Here is a 12,022-nt window from a genome sequence, read left to right as displayed (position 1 = left end):
TCTATCTATCTATCATCTATCTATTCATCTCCATTATTTCATCTTGATGTATTTTTAATTATTTTTATTCAAATGTAGTTTTCTTTCCTTAGGAAGTGACATGCCTTTTATTAGTGTTGGATTGGCCTGACCTGTAGATAAACAGCTCGATCACGATCAGATACTATCTGCTCTGATTGCATATTGTCAAATTCATGTAGAAAGACGCCACTTTGGCAATGGGTGATTGATAATGCCCCCTTGTCAATTTGCATCCATGGGGCTAAAGGTACTGAGAACCATAAGAGGGGATTGGCATAACTCAGAGTCTTAAAAAAGGTTTTTCAGAAGACATAGGAAAAAAAAAGATATTATTCACATATACCCGTGAGAAGGGTTTACACATCCTCTCTTAAATATGAAAAAAAAGTTTTTCACATCTCCAAACTTTTGAACATTTATCAAACAACGTGAGATGTATTACATGGTTTATAACCCAGCAATGCGGTTATAGAAACATACTCCAGAACATTACACTTACTTCAAGTGTAGGCAAAAATACAAATGAAGAATACATAACAACAGTCGGGGCTTAAGAACTGACCTGCTTTAAAGATTTCATAGCGAATTGAAAATCCAGCTCCGTGTGTTTCGTAGTCTGACACAAATCGGATAAACAGGGATGGTCCAGTGGACACCACAGCTGATGGTGCAATTTTTCCACAATATTTTCCCAAAAGATGACCATCCGCATTCTCCCCACTGTAGACTTCCACATAATCGTATCTAATAAAAGGAAGGAAATAATTTTAGTTATACAATTTCTTGATTCATTGTGAATATTTCAAAATATATAATCTGTGTAAGTAGTTATGCAAATTATGACTTGTTTTCCAAGGAAAAAGAACATGCCCCCCTTCTATGTAGTGTACCACTATGTAGCCCACAGAAGATCTTGTTGCTGACCACAATCTTATATATGGGAAACCATTATGTCAAGCGTTGGGTGCTATACTCAGATCATGGCTTAATATAGAAAGTGTCAAAATATTGTTAAAATAGAAAAATCTGAACTGACAATGAAGTGTATTAAGTGTTTTCATCAAAGAAACCTTTAAAAAATGTGGTGTGGCTAGAGACGAGCAGTTAAAGGGTTTTTATATATAAATAAATATAGTACCATCATAATTCTTGGCGGGACGTAAAAACATATCTATCTCATAGATGTGGAATGCAAAGCCGGCTATGAAGCTGTGAGGGTGCCTGTCCTGCCTGTGTTTGATGATGAATTAATTGCCTGACTTTCAGGGCCGCTTGGATCACGACATCATCACAAGTTTAAAAACATTATGTCATCTCAAAGAAGCCATTGAAAAATTCAAAAACAAAAAAGAATGTAACATCTGAATGATATCACATTATCTTTCAAACATAAAACTGACTCAGTGATTAAAAGTGCTGAAAAGACAAGAATTCGGTCTCTGTTTTGTCCACCTGACCAAAAAACATGAGTATCGCAAGGAAACTCATGCACGCCATGACTGAATAAGCAAACTTTACAGAGATGTTGCCCTGATCTTTTTGTAGAGAATGCTAGAGACAGATTATACCTAGGGTAAAAAGGGCCATTTTTAAATTTTGCCCCCTGATATAATCGAAGTTTAAATACCCTTTAATTTACCCACTCATTATATGACACTGTAACTGAGGAGTAGGTCCACACCAATTTTTTTTTTGCCCCGGGACCTCTACCAACCCTTACCCTGCCCTGAGAGTATATCCCAGAGCTGCAAGGTGGCAGTGCTAGCATCAGTATTGCATTATTTTGGTCAAAATCTTGACTGTATTACTAAATAATCACACAAAGTGTTCTGGAAAACTTTCGGGCACACTGTAGTCTCTACAATGCTGCATACTACATATCTATTAATAGGTTTAAAACAGATGGTATAAGTAAAATACGGTATACATACACATGGCAATAAATATTTTTGTACTTATCAAGAATTGGAATTTCAATGTAAAGGAAAAATTATACTACTTCAGTGTTGTCCATGAGCTACTCAAGAAATGTTGTACAAAAAGTTGGGTTATAAAATGACTAAAAAGTAAAAAAAAAAAAAGTACCATACGAATAATTCATCACATTATTACAATAAATATGATGCTCAGTAATTCAAGTCCAATGACTAAAGATATATACAAAAACTAAATGTGGGTTTGAACTACCGTATATCTTGTAAGTCTCACAAGGAAATTAAATTATCAGCGACATCCATTTCTTAAATTGGCACAATAATACAATTGGCTATTTGTGCTGGAGTTTTTGTTTCCCCATATATGTATAACATCAGGAAGCAAAATTCAGGCATCATATCAATTTCTGGCACGGTAACTTCAAATTAGGTCGAGTGCTGAATCTATGATGGACAAATACAAGATTGCCCTGGTCAATAAATTATTTTATCCTGCCTAATGCTTCCTTTAACAGCCTTGTACCCAGGTTTCCAGAGCACAAGATGAATGTTTGGTGGAGGTCCCTTGGGATCATGGCTGAGATGATATCACTGGTTCATGTAGACAGGTAATGGGTCTTCCATGAAAAAAAAGCATTACCTCATCAAGTTAATTTGTATTCCAGTATTGCTGAGCATCAAAAAGAAAGAAAAATGACACTGATGGGGTCATGGGCATTAGCATACGTGGATTATTGAATTAACTGCACACAGCTCGATACATGTAGACCATCTTGGTGGCTCTTGGGCTTTGTACTACCTTAATATTCCATGTTCCTGGTAATTTGTAGAATATTTTTTGGAAGTTGAAATTAGTCAGAATCCCAGGATTAATGAGCATTCTGAATTTTCTGCTTTTCCTGACTGACACGCACTGCATAAATACAGTGCATCTATTATTCCTCCATAAACTAATGCTAGCTATAAAACTAGAACGATTGCCTGGTTAAAAAAAAAGTCACTTCCTGTAACTCCGTATGTTAAATGGCCAAGTTACAATTTTCCACAATCCCTTTGGCAATGTTTTTGTGCATGAATGATATATAAATGATGTGTGTTTCATTTGTTTGGCCTCAGTTTATTAATTCCCAGTCCCATTTCATATGTTACTAATTTTTTTTAAAAAAAGAAAAGAATGCAAGTCTAAAACCTTAAAGGAACACAACATAGAAAATGTAAAAAAAGAAAATAGCACCCAGCAATTCTTCCTTTAATTTCTTCCCTCATTTGATCTTGTTTTGTCCCATGTTGCAAACATAGCTGTGAATTATATGTTTTTTTTACTATATGTGTCACAGAAGATCTGCTATTTCTCACTCTTCTTTCTCACAATGCTGTGCCTGGCTGTAAGACAATTGGCTGCAGCAGGAGCCTGCCCCCTATTCCCTGTCTGCAATAGGACGCAAATAATGTTAAAGAGGCTCTGTCACCAGAATAAAAATGCTCTATCTCCTACATCAGTTTATCGGCGCTGGAATGTAGTTACTAGCAATGTGTTTTTATTTTAAAAACGATGTTTTTTAACAAAGTTATGGCATTTAGAACATTTATGCAAATTAGGTCCTTAATGCCCAACTGGGCGTTTTTTAATTTTCAAGCAAGTGGGCGTATGACAAAGAGATGTATGACGCTAGCCAATCCGCATCATACACCTCTCTGTCTTACACCCAAGCTAGATTCACTGAGCAGCTTGATCTCGCGAGACCGCGCTGTGACGTCACTTCCGCCCACAGGTCCTTCATCCCTGCGTCTGAAGACAACATCTTTCGCCTCCCTCCAGGCCGATGAGAAGTCCCAGTCGTCGGATTGGTAGTAGCAGCAACAGCAGCAGCCTGGAGGAAGACGAAAGATGTTGTCTTCAGACGCAGGGATGAAGGACCTGTGGGCGGAAGTGACGTCACAGCGCGGTCTCGCGAGATCACACTGCTCAGTGAATCTAGCTTGGGTGTAAGACAGAGAGGTGTATGATGCGGATTGGCCAGCGTCATACACCTCTTTGTCATACGCCCACTTGGTTGAAAATTAAAAAACGCCCAGTTGGGCATTAAGGACCTCATTTGCATAAATGTTCTAAACTCCATAACTTTGTTAAAAAACATCGTTTTTAAAATAAAAACACATTGCTAGTAACTACATTCCAGCGCCGATAAACTGATGTAGGAGATAGAGCATTTTTATTCTGGTGACAGAGCCTCTTTAAGCTCTGCCTTCTTGGTTAACCCTCGCCTTAGAAAATGGAAGCGTTCCTAAGGAAATTAACTGCTGGGTTCTGTGCAAGATTTCTACGAGACTGTTTGCTTCAGAAAAATGCAGAAAATCCTGCCGATTGATAAACACTAAGTTTATGTCCTATTAACTTTTATGATTCATTTTTAAGTTTAGTGTCCTTTGAAGTCGTTTTCTGTCACAACTCCTTTTCATTTGCCCTTTTAAGACATGGTGGGCAGATAAAGGGTCTCTGTCGTCAGCTCGGGTGGACTTCCAGCTTTCCTAGAAATCAATGGACCATAATTGATTACATTAGGTGCTATGCAATAATTGAGTTGAGTAACAGGAGCTAGTTGTGAGGATAACGAGCTGCATTAAAGGGGTTGTCCAGAATTCTGAAAACATGGCTGCTTTCTTCCAAAATCAGTGCCTCACGTGTCCATACAGTGTGTGTCGTATTGCAGCTCAACTCCAAGTACTCTAAGGGCATGCCCAGACGTGGCGGATTTCTTCCGCAACTGTCCGCATCAATGCCGCACAGAATCTGCATTGCAGATTCTGTTGCAGATCTGCCCAAAATGGGCATTAAATTGATGCGGACTAGCCGTTGCGTATTGATGTGAAAGTACTTCCCTTCTCTCTATCAGTGCAGGATAGAGAGAAGGGACAGCACTTTCCCTAGTGAAAGTAAAATAATTTCATACTTACCGGCCGTTGTCTTGGTGACACGTCCCTCTTTCGGCATCCAGCCCGACCTCCCTGGATGACGCGGCAGTCCATGTGAACGCTGCAGCCTGTGCTTGGCCTGTGATTGGCTGCAGCCGTCACTTAGACTGAAATGTCATCCTGGGAAGCCGGACTGGAGGAAGAAGCAGGGAGTTATCGGTAAGTATGAACTTCTATTTTTTTTACAGGTTGATGTACAGTATATTGTGAGTGGTAATCACTGTCCAGGGTGCAGAAATAGTTACTGCCGATCGCTTAACTCTTTCAGCACCCTGGACAGTGACTATTTACTGACGTCGCCTAGCAACGCTCCCGTAATTATGGGTGCACACACGTAGTCACCCGTAATTATGGGTGCACACACGTAGTCACCTGTAATTACGGGAGCCCCATTGACTTCCTCAGTCTGGCTGTAGACCTAGAAATACATAGGTCCAGCCAGAATGAAGAAATGTCATGTTAAAAAATCAATACGCTCCGCAGCACACATAACATCTACATAACATCTGCGGACTTCATTGCGGAATTTTGAATCTCCATTGAAGTCAATGGAGAAATTCCGCAATGAGTCCGCAACCAGTCCGCCACTGCTCCGCAACATCCATTGCATGCTGCGGACACCAAATTCCGCTCCGCAGCCTATGCTCCGCAGGGGAATTGTCCGCAACGTGCAAACGAACCCTACTAAAAAGCTGTGGAAGGCAATAGAGAAACGGGTCCGCTGCGGATTTCCGCTGCGAAGTGCGGAATTCCAGAGCAATTCCGCCACGTCTGGCCATGCCCTAATGATGTTCAACTCCACATTTGTATATTCATTTTGAACTTCCCATTATAGTTAAAGGGTTTATCCGGGGACCAAAAATTGCATTTCATTAATATTTTTTATGTAATAAGAAGGTAATCAGAAACTATGTTTAAGAACCCATTTCACCCAGAAATGACCTTTAGTGTGGCAAGGTCTGCTCCATGACTGAATATAGGATAGCTCCTTATTAACTACATCTCAGGCCTCCCCTAGTTCCGGGAACCAGGGCCAAAAACGTGACCATGCCTTTGGGTGTTAGAAAATGTCATCCGTATCAGTTGCCATCCTATTTTGTCCACATAGAAGTCTATTCGGAAGTGGAGGTCTTACATGTTCTGTCTAGAATGCCCGCCAAGGTATGAATTTGGAACTTATCATTTTGATATAAAATATTGAAATATTTTAGTGACTTTTGCTCAGTACATTTTACACTCCTCACTTTTTCCAATTTTTAATATTAAAGAAATGCAGTAACTAACTCCGATTTACGCTTTGCCCATGTAGAAATTTCCTTGACAAATTATGTGTGTCATGCTTACAAACATGCTGATGCTAAAACAAGAGCTATATCCACCAGGGAAGTTTTGTTCTGGCACGCCTGTGGCAAGATCACTCCTACATATTTCATTACTGCAGTGGATGTGTAAGGACTGTATATTGCTTTATATCAGGGACACAAGACATTATTTCCCTTACAGTTAAAAAAAGACAACATACCCAGCACTGGCAGCAAGCGCCCCCTCCAGGGCCAGAAACTGTCACTCGTTCACAGTGACTAACTGAAAGGTTCGCTAAGAAATCCATCCAAGAATGTGTTCTTTATAAAATCTGTAACAGTTATTATTGGCGGCTTAATTGTCCTTTTATTTTTGTCTCGGCTGTTTCTGTCGAGTTTACTGGAGGGCGCGAGCACATGGGAAAAGACAGCGCGAATGTATTACACAACAATAGACTCATTTTGTAGCTGATAAGAATGAAATAAAATGTCTATTCAACTATCTTTATTTAAATGCCGATCCTCTAGTTATAGAAAATCACCAATCATCACATAACGTTGCAATGATGACAACCCTGTAAGATACCTGTCATCATGGGCCTTGAAAACGATAGAATATAATTTTTAAAACACTATATTTTTTATTTTAGTGGGGGTCACATAATTTAGTTGCCGTTTTCTACATTTTTTCTACAATGGGAGGAGCTTTATTGCAGCCACTCCCTTACAGTAAAGCGTGGATCTGGTCACCATGGATAAACCCTAAGCTGCCGATACATTAGATTAGTAAAAGCACCTATTTCGGCACAACTTGCCAGCATTGAAATGTGTATAGGATTTCCCAATCGTCTCGCAGGACATGGCGGGAAACAAGGAGCAGACATATTGGATTTCAATGTGCCCCATTCTTCCTTCTGTTGGGGGAAAAGCCTAGTCTCCCTTTCGCCTATTGAATAACCTTGCACGCTCAGCCAAACCATCTTGCTATTTACATGTATGGTTAGCTTTATGCAGGAATGTCTTCACCTGTGTACACCACCGTTCAAAAGTTTAGGGTCACTTAGAAATTTCCTTATTTTTGCAAGAAAAGCACAGTTTTTTTCAATGAAGATAACATTAAATTAATCAGAAATACGCTCTATACATTGTTAATGTGCTAAATGACTATTCTAGCTGCAAACGTCTGGTTTTTAATGCAATATCTACATAGGTGTATAGAGGCCCATTTCCAGCAACCATCACTCCAGTGTTCTAATGGTACATTGCGTTTGCTAACTGTGTTAGAAGGCTAATGGATGATTAGAAAACACTTGAAACCCTTGCGCAATTATGTTAGCACCGCTGTAAACAGTTTTGCTGTTTAGAGGAGCTATAAAACTGACCTTCCTTTGAGCTAGTTGAGAATCTGGAGCATTACATTTGTGGGTTCGATTAAACTCTCAAAATGGCTAGAAAAAGAGAGCTTTCATGTGAAACTTGACAGTCTATTCTTGTTCTTAGAAATGAAGGCTATTCCATGCGGAAAAATTGCCAAGAAACTGAAGATTTCCTACAACGGTGTGCACTACTCCCTTCAGAGGACAGCACAAACAGGCTCTAACCAGAGTAGAAAGAGAAGTGGGAGGCCCCGCTGCACAACTGAGCAACAAGACAAGTACATTAGAGTTTCTAGTTTGAGAAATAGACGCCTCACAGGTCCTCAACTGGCAGCTTCATTAAATAGTACCCACAAAACGCCAGTGTCAATATCTACAGCGAAGAGGCGATTCCGGGATGCTGGTCTTCAGGGCAGAGTGGCAAAGAAAAAGCCATATCTGAGAATGGCTAATAAAAGGAAAAGATTAATATGGGCAAAAGCACACAGACATTGGACAGAAGAAGATTGGAAAAAAGTGTTATGTACAAACGAATCGAAGTTTGAGGTGTTTGGATCACACAGAAGAACATTTGTGAGACGCAGAACAACTGAAAAGATGCTGGAAGAGTGCCTGACGCCATCTGCCAAGCATGGTGGAGGTAATGTGATGGTCTGGGGTTGCTTTGGTGCTGGTAAAGTGGGAGATTTGTACAAGGTAAAAAGGATTTTGAATAAGGAAGGCTATCACTCCATTTTGCAACGCCATGCCATATCCTGTGGACAGCGCTTGATTGGAGCCAATTTCATCTTACAACAGGACAATGAGCCAAAGCACACCTCCAAATTATGCAAGAACTATTTAGGGAAGAAGCAGGCAGCTGGTATTCTATCTGTAATGGAGTGGTCAGCGCAGTCACCAGATCTCAACCCCATAGAGCTGTTGTGGGAGCAGCTTGACCGTATGGTACGCAAGAAGTGCCCATCAAGCCAATCCAACTTGTGGGAGGGGCTTCTGGAATCATGGGGTGAAATTTCTCCTGATTACCTCAGCAAATTAACAGCTAGAATGCCAAAGGTCTGCAATTCTGTAATTGCTGCAAATGGAGCATTCTTTGACGAAAGCAAAGTTTGAAGGAGAAAATTATTATTTGAAATAAAAATCATTATTTCTAACCTTGTCAATGTCTTGACTATATTTTCTAGTCATTTTGCAACTCATTTGATAAATATAAGTGTGAGTTTTCATGGAAAACACAAAATTGTCTGGGTGACTCTAAACTTTTGAACAGTAGTGTACCTACATAGAAAATAAAGTGGTCATGCATATATAGACAGCGTGATAATAAACAGCACCCTAATAAAAGTCTTAACTACCAACTGAGGCCTGTGTAGGGAAATGCAAAAAAGTGGCTAGAGTATGACATATATTTACTAGTATTTACTAATATTGGAAATTATATGTCAAGGAGACAACTGCCACAAGCTGCTACTATGTAGAGACTATACTGTAACAGTAAGTACAGATGGCATAAAGCCTTCACAATTTGTGAACATTAGCTATGTTTTAACCAGCGATACAATACCAGGGACAAGTATAAGGCTACATTCACACGAGCGTGACAGATGTACGCACGTAAAAAACGTGCATAAATCTGTCTGTGTGCGTTGCATTTTTGCATTAGTGTGCAATTCCTTTTTTTTTTAAATGTAATTGATGCGTGAAACACGGACAGCACACGGATGTGCGTACGCGTGCTGTCTGTGGTTTTCACGCACCCATTGAATTGGGTTTTCACCCATTTCACGCAACGGACACACGCTGCATAAAACTGTGTGAATAGTCCCATTGACAGCACACGGACGAGAATTACGCTCGTCTTAATGAGACCTAGCTGATACATTATGTGCGTTAGATATGCCTCCTGTCCTCCATAGAGGAGAATGGCTTTTCTGGGGTCTTTGGAAAAACACAGGAAACATTTTGGAAATATGTAAAATATATATGTTTTATTTCACACATATGGGATACAATGCATTGACATGAGAAAAACATGTCTGTGATGCACTGCAACTCTATACACCAAAAACACATTTTTTCATACAGACGTCTACAAGGCCTAACAATCTCTAAAAATAAATCCGAGTTCTTAGCTATTTCAGCGTCTACATTTTTAGCAGCAGGAATCTCCAGGAGATAATATGATTTTGTTTGAGACAGGAAATAAACAATTTTTTCTCACAGCTTCCCCAGTGTCGCATATATTTATAGTTGGCTGAGCATTGTGTATTGTGTGACGCTCTGTGGAAATAGTGAGGTAGTCAGGTGCACATAGGGCTGTATACTCACAGATGCGGCTAATAATGCATATACAGGAAGAAATAACAAGGAAACACTGTCTCCAAGGGTAACCGGAGTAAAAGCATGAAAAATACAAGAAGGAATGCAAATGTAAGAAAATACAAGAATTATGATATTTAGTACTAATGTCTCGCAGATTGATTGTAATTTGTTCTGCATCCGATACTATTATAGTGGGATTAAAGGGATTGTAGAAAATAATACAACAGCGCCACTTTTGTCCAGGGGCAGTGTGTGGTATTGCAGCTCATCCCCATTTAAGTGAATAAGACTGATCCATAGTACCAAACACAGACTATGGACAAGAATAGTGCTATTTCTGTAAGTAAACAGTCATGTTTTTCTAATCTCATAAACCCCTTTAATGAACAGAGATTATTGATGTGGCGGTGAAATCTTCTTTCCATAAAACTCATATTTTGTTCCCTCATCAAAAGTGTGTTTTCAATTAGCTTTACTACATTCTTACATCTGTGCATTAAAGGGGCTGTTTAGAAAACAAAGTTTTATACTCACTATTCAAGTATTTTGAGTCCTGTCCAGGACTCTCATCTATAAGCCAGAGCTAAGAGCGGCTAGAAAGAGTGTCTCTTTCTCTGGAGGACCCAGGAAGTCCACACGTTACATTGTCAGTCCATTGATTTTAATGAGCACCATGTAATGCTTCATTTCCCCTGTGATGGCACTGTAGGGAAATTGAATACCTCCTGCTGAATTCTCCCACAGATTACAATTGTGGGTCCCTGTGATCAACTTATTGAACTGATACCCTTCTAACAAATAGCTTTTCCAAAGCAGAGAACCCTGTGTCATCAGAAAATTACCTATTGTTTCAATCAATTTTTATCTCAAACATATCATTTAAGAAATGTTGTTGATGTTTATTCTTACTTACCATTTCAATATCTATATTAAAAAAAAAACAATCCTGTAAGCTAGCTGTTTTCAATCTGGCCACTGAGCCTCATAATAAACTTAAGGTCCTCTTACATGGCATGACAGGGGCCGTGTAAACAAGCGCCGATCAACTAGACAGCTCGTTAATCGGTACCTATTTGCTTCTTTCACAAGGAGCTATGTATGAGGACGAGCATTCGTTAATTTGGCCGATAATTGGCCGGTGTAAAAGGGCCCTTACACTTTGTGTTCTGTAGAACTTCTCAGCAGTAATCGCATTATCATCACAGGTAGGATTACACTGACAGGTAAAACCTATATAGATAACACAGACTCCGCCATTCATAATAGACTGATCCTTCCTGTTCTGTAGAGATCACTTCTCAGCAGTCATCTCATTATCATCACAGGCAGGATTACGCAAATGTTCAATGTGAGAAAAAGATTGGCACTGCTTTGGCTCTTGTCAAGGCCTGCGACAAAGCGTGGGCACATGCGAAACCGCCGTAGGCTTGTGCTCCACATCCATACTGCCTTTGTTTGCCTGCCGCAACATTAAATGAAAATTCTACTGAATGGTGAGTGGCGCTGACTTTTTTATTTTTTTTTCTACTTTTTACTACAGGCGGGATTACAATGACATGTAACACCTATATATAGATAACACAGGATCCACCATTTATAATACACTGATCCTTCCTTTTCGGAAGAGATCACTTTTCAGCAGTCATTATCTGCACAGGCAGGATTACACTGACAGGTAACACCCATATATAGATAACACAGGATCCACTATTCATAAAAGACTGACCCTTCCTGTTCTGTAGAGATCACTTCTCAGCAGTCATCACATTATCATCACAGGCAGGATTACAATGACAGGTAGCACCTATATATAGATAACACAGGATCCACTAATAACAGGTGGACACATCTCCCCTTCTCCCCTCCCTGCACAACGACCTCCGCACAGGCCACAGAGCATGCCTAGAAAACTCTCCCAAAGAAGTCAATGGGTCAGCTACATGTCTATGGTCCATGTTGCTGCTGTAAAGAATATATCTGAATGCTGGTAACAGAGCAGTGTAGCTCTTCAAACAAGATGACTGCTCCATAGTCATTTACCAAAAAATAGAACTAAAAATCAGATCTATAATCAGAAAATAAAAACAGATTAGAA

General features: G+C 39.7%; 1 protein-coding gene across 1 annotated transcript in view; it reads right to left on the bottom strand.

Annotated features, from left to right (window-relative positions):
* NRP1 (neuropilin 1) overlaps positions 1–12,022 on the bottom strand; it is a 139,670-nt gene that overhangs the window by 82,706 nt on the left and 44,942 nt on the right. Inside the window, exon 4 of the mRNA XM_075827471.1 lies at positions 584–765. Coding sequence (XP_075683586.1) covers positions 584–765 — 182 coding nt within the window. The remainder of the gene's footprint in view (positions 1–583; positions 766–12,022) is intronic.

The sequence above is a fragment of the Rhinoderma darwinii genome, chromosome 5 (genome assembly GCF_050947455.1).
Source record: "Rhinoderma darwinii isolate aRhiDar2 chromosome 5, aRhiDar2.hap1, whole genome shotgun sequence".
In the NCBI taxonomy this organism is placed as follows: Eukaryota; Metazoa; Chordata; class Amphibia; order Anura; family Rhinodermatidae; genus Rhinoderma; species Rhinoderma darwinii.
The sequence above is the reverse complement of the archived record's forward strand: the minus strand, read 5'-3'. Positions and strand labels throughout refer to the sequence as shown.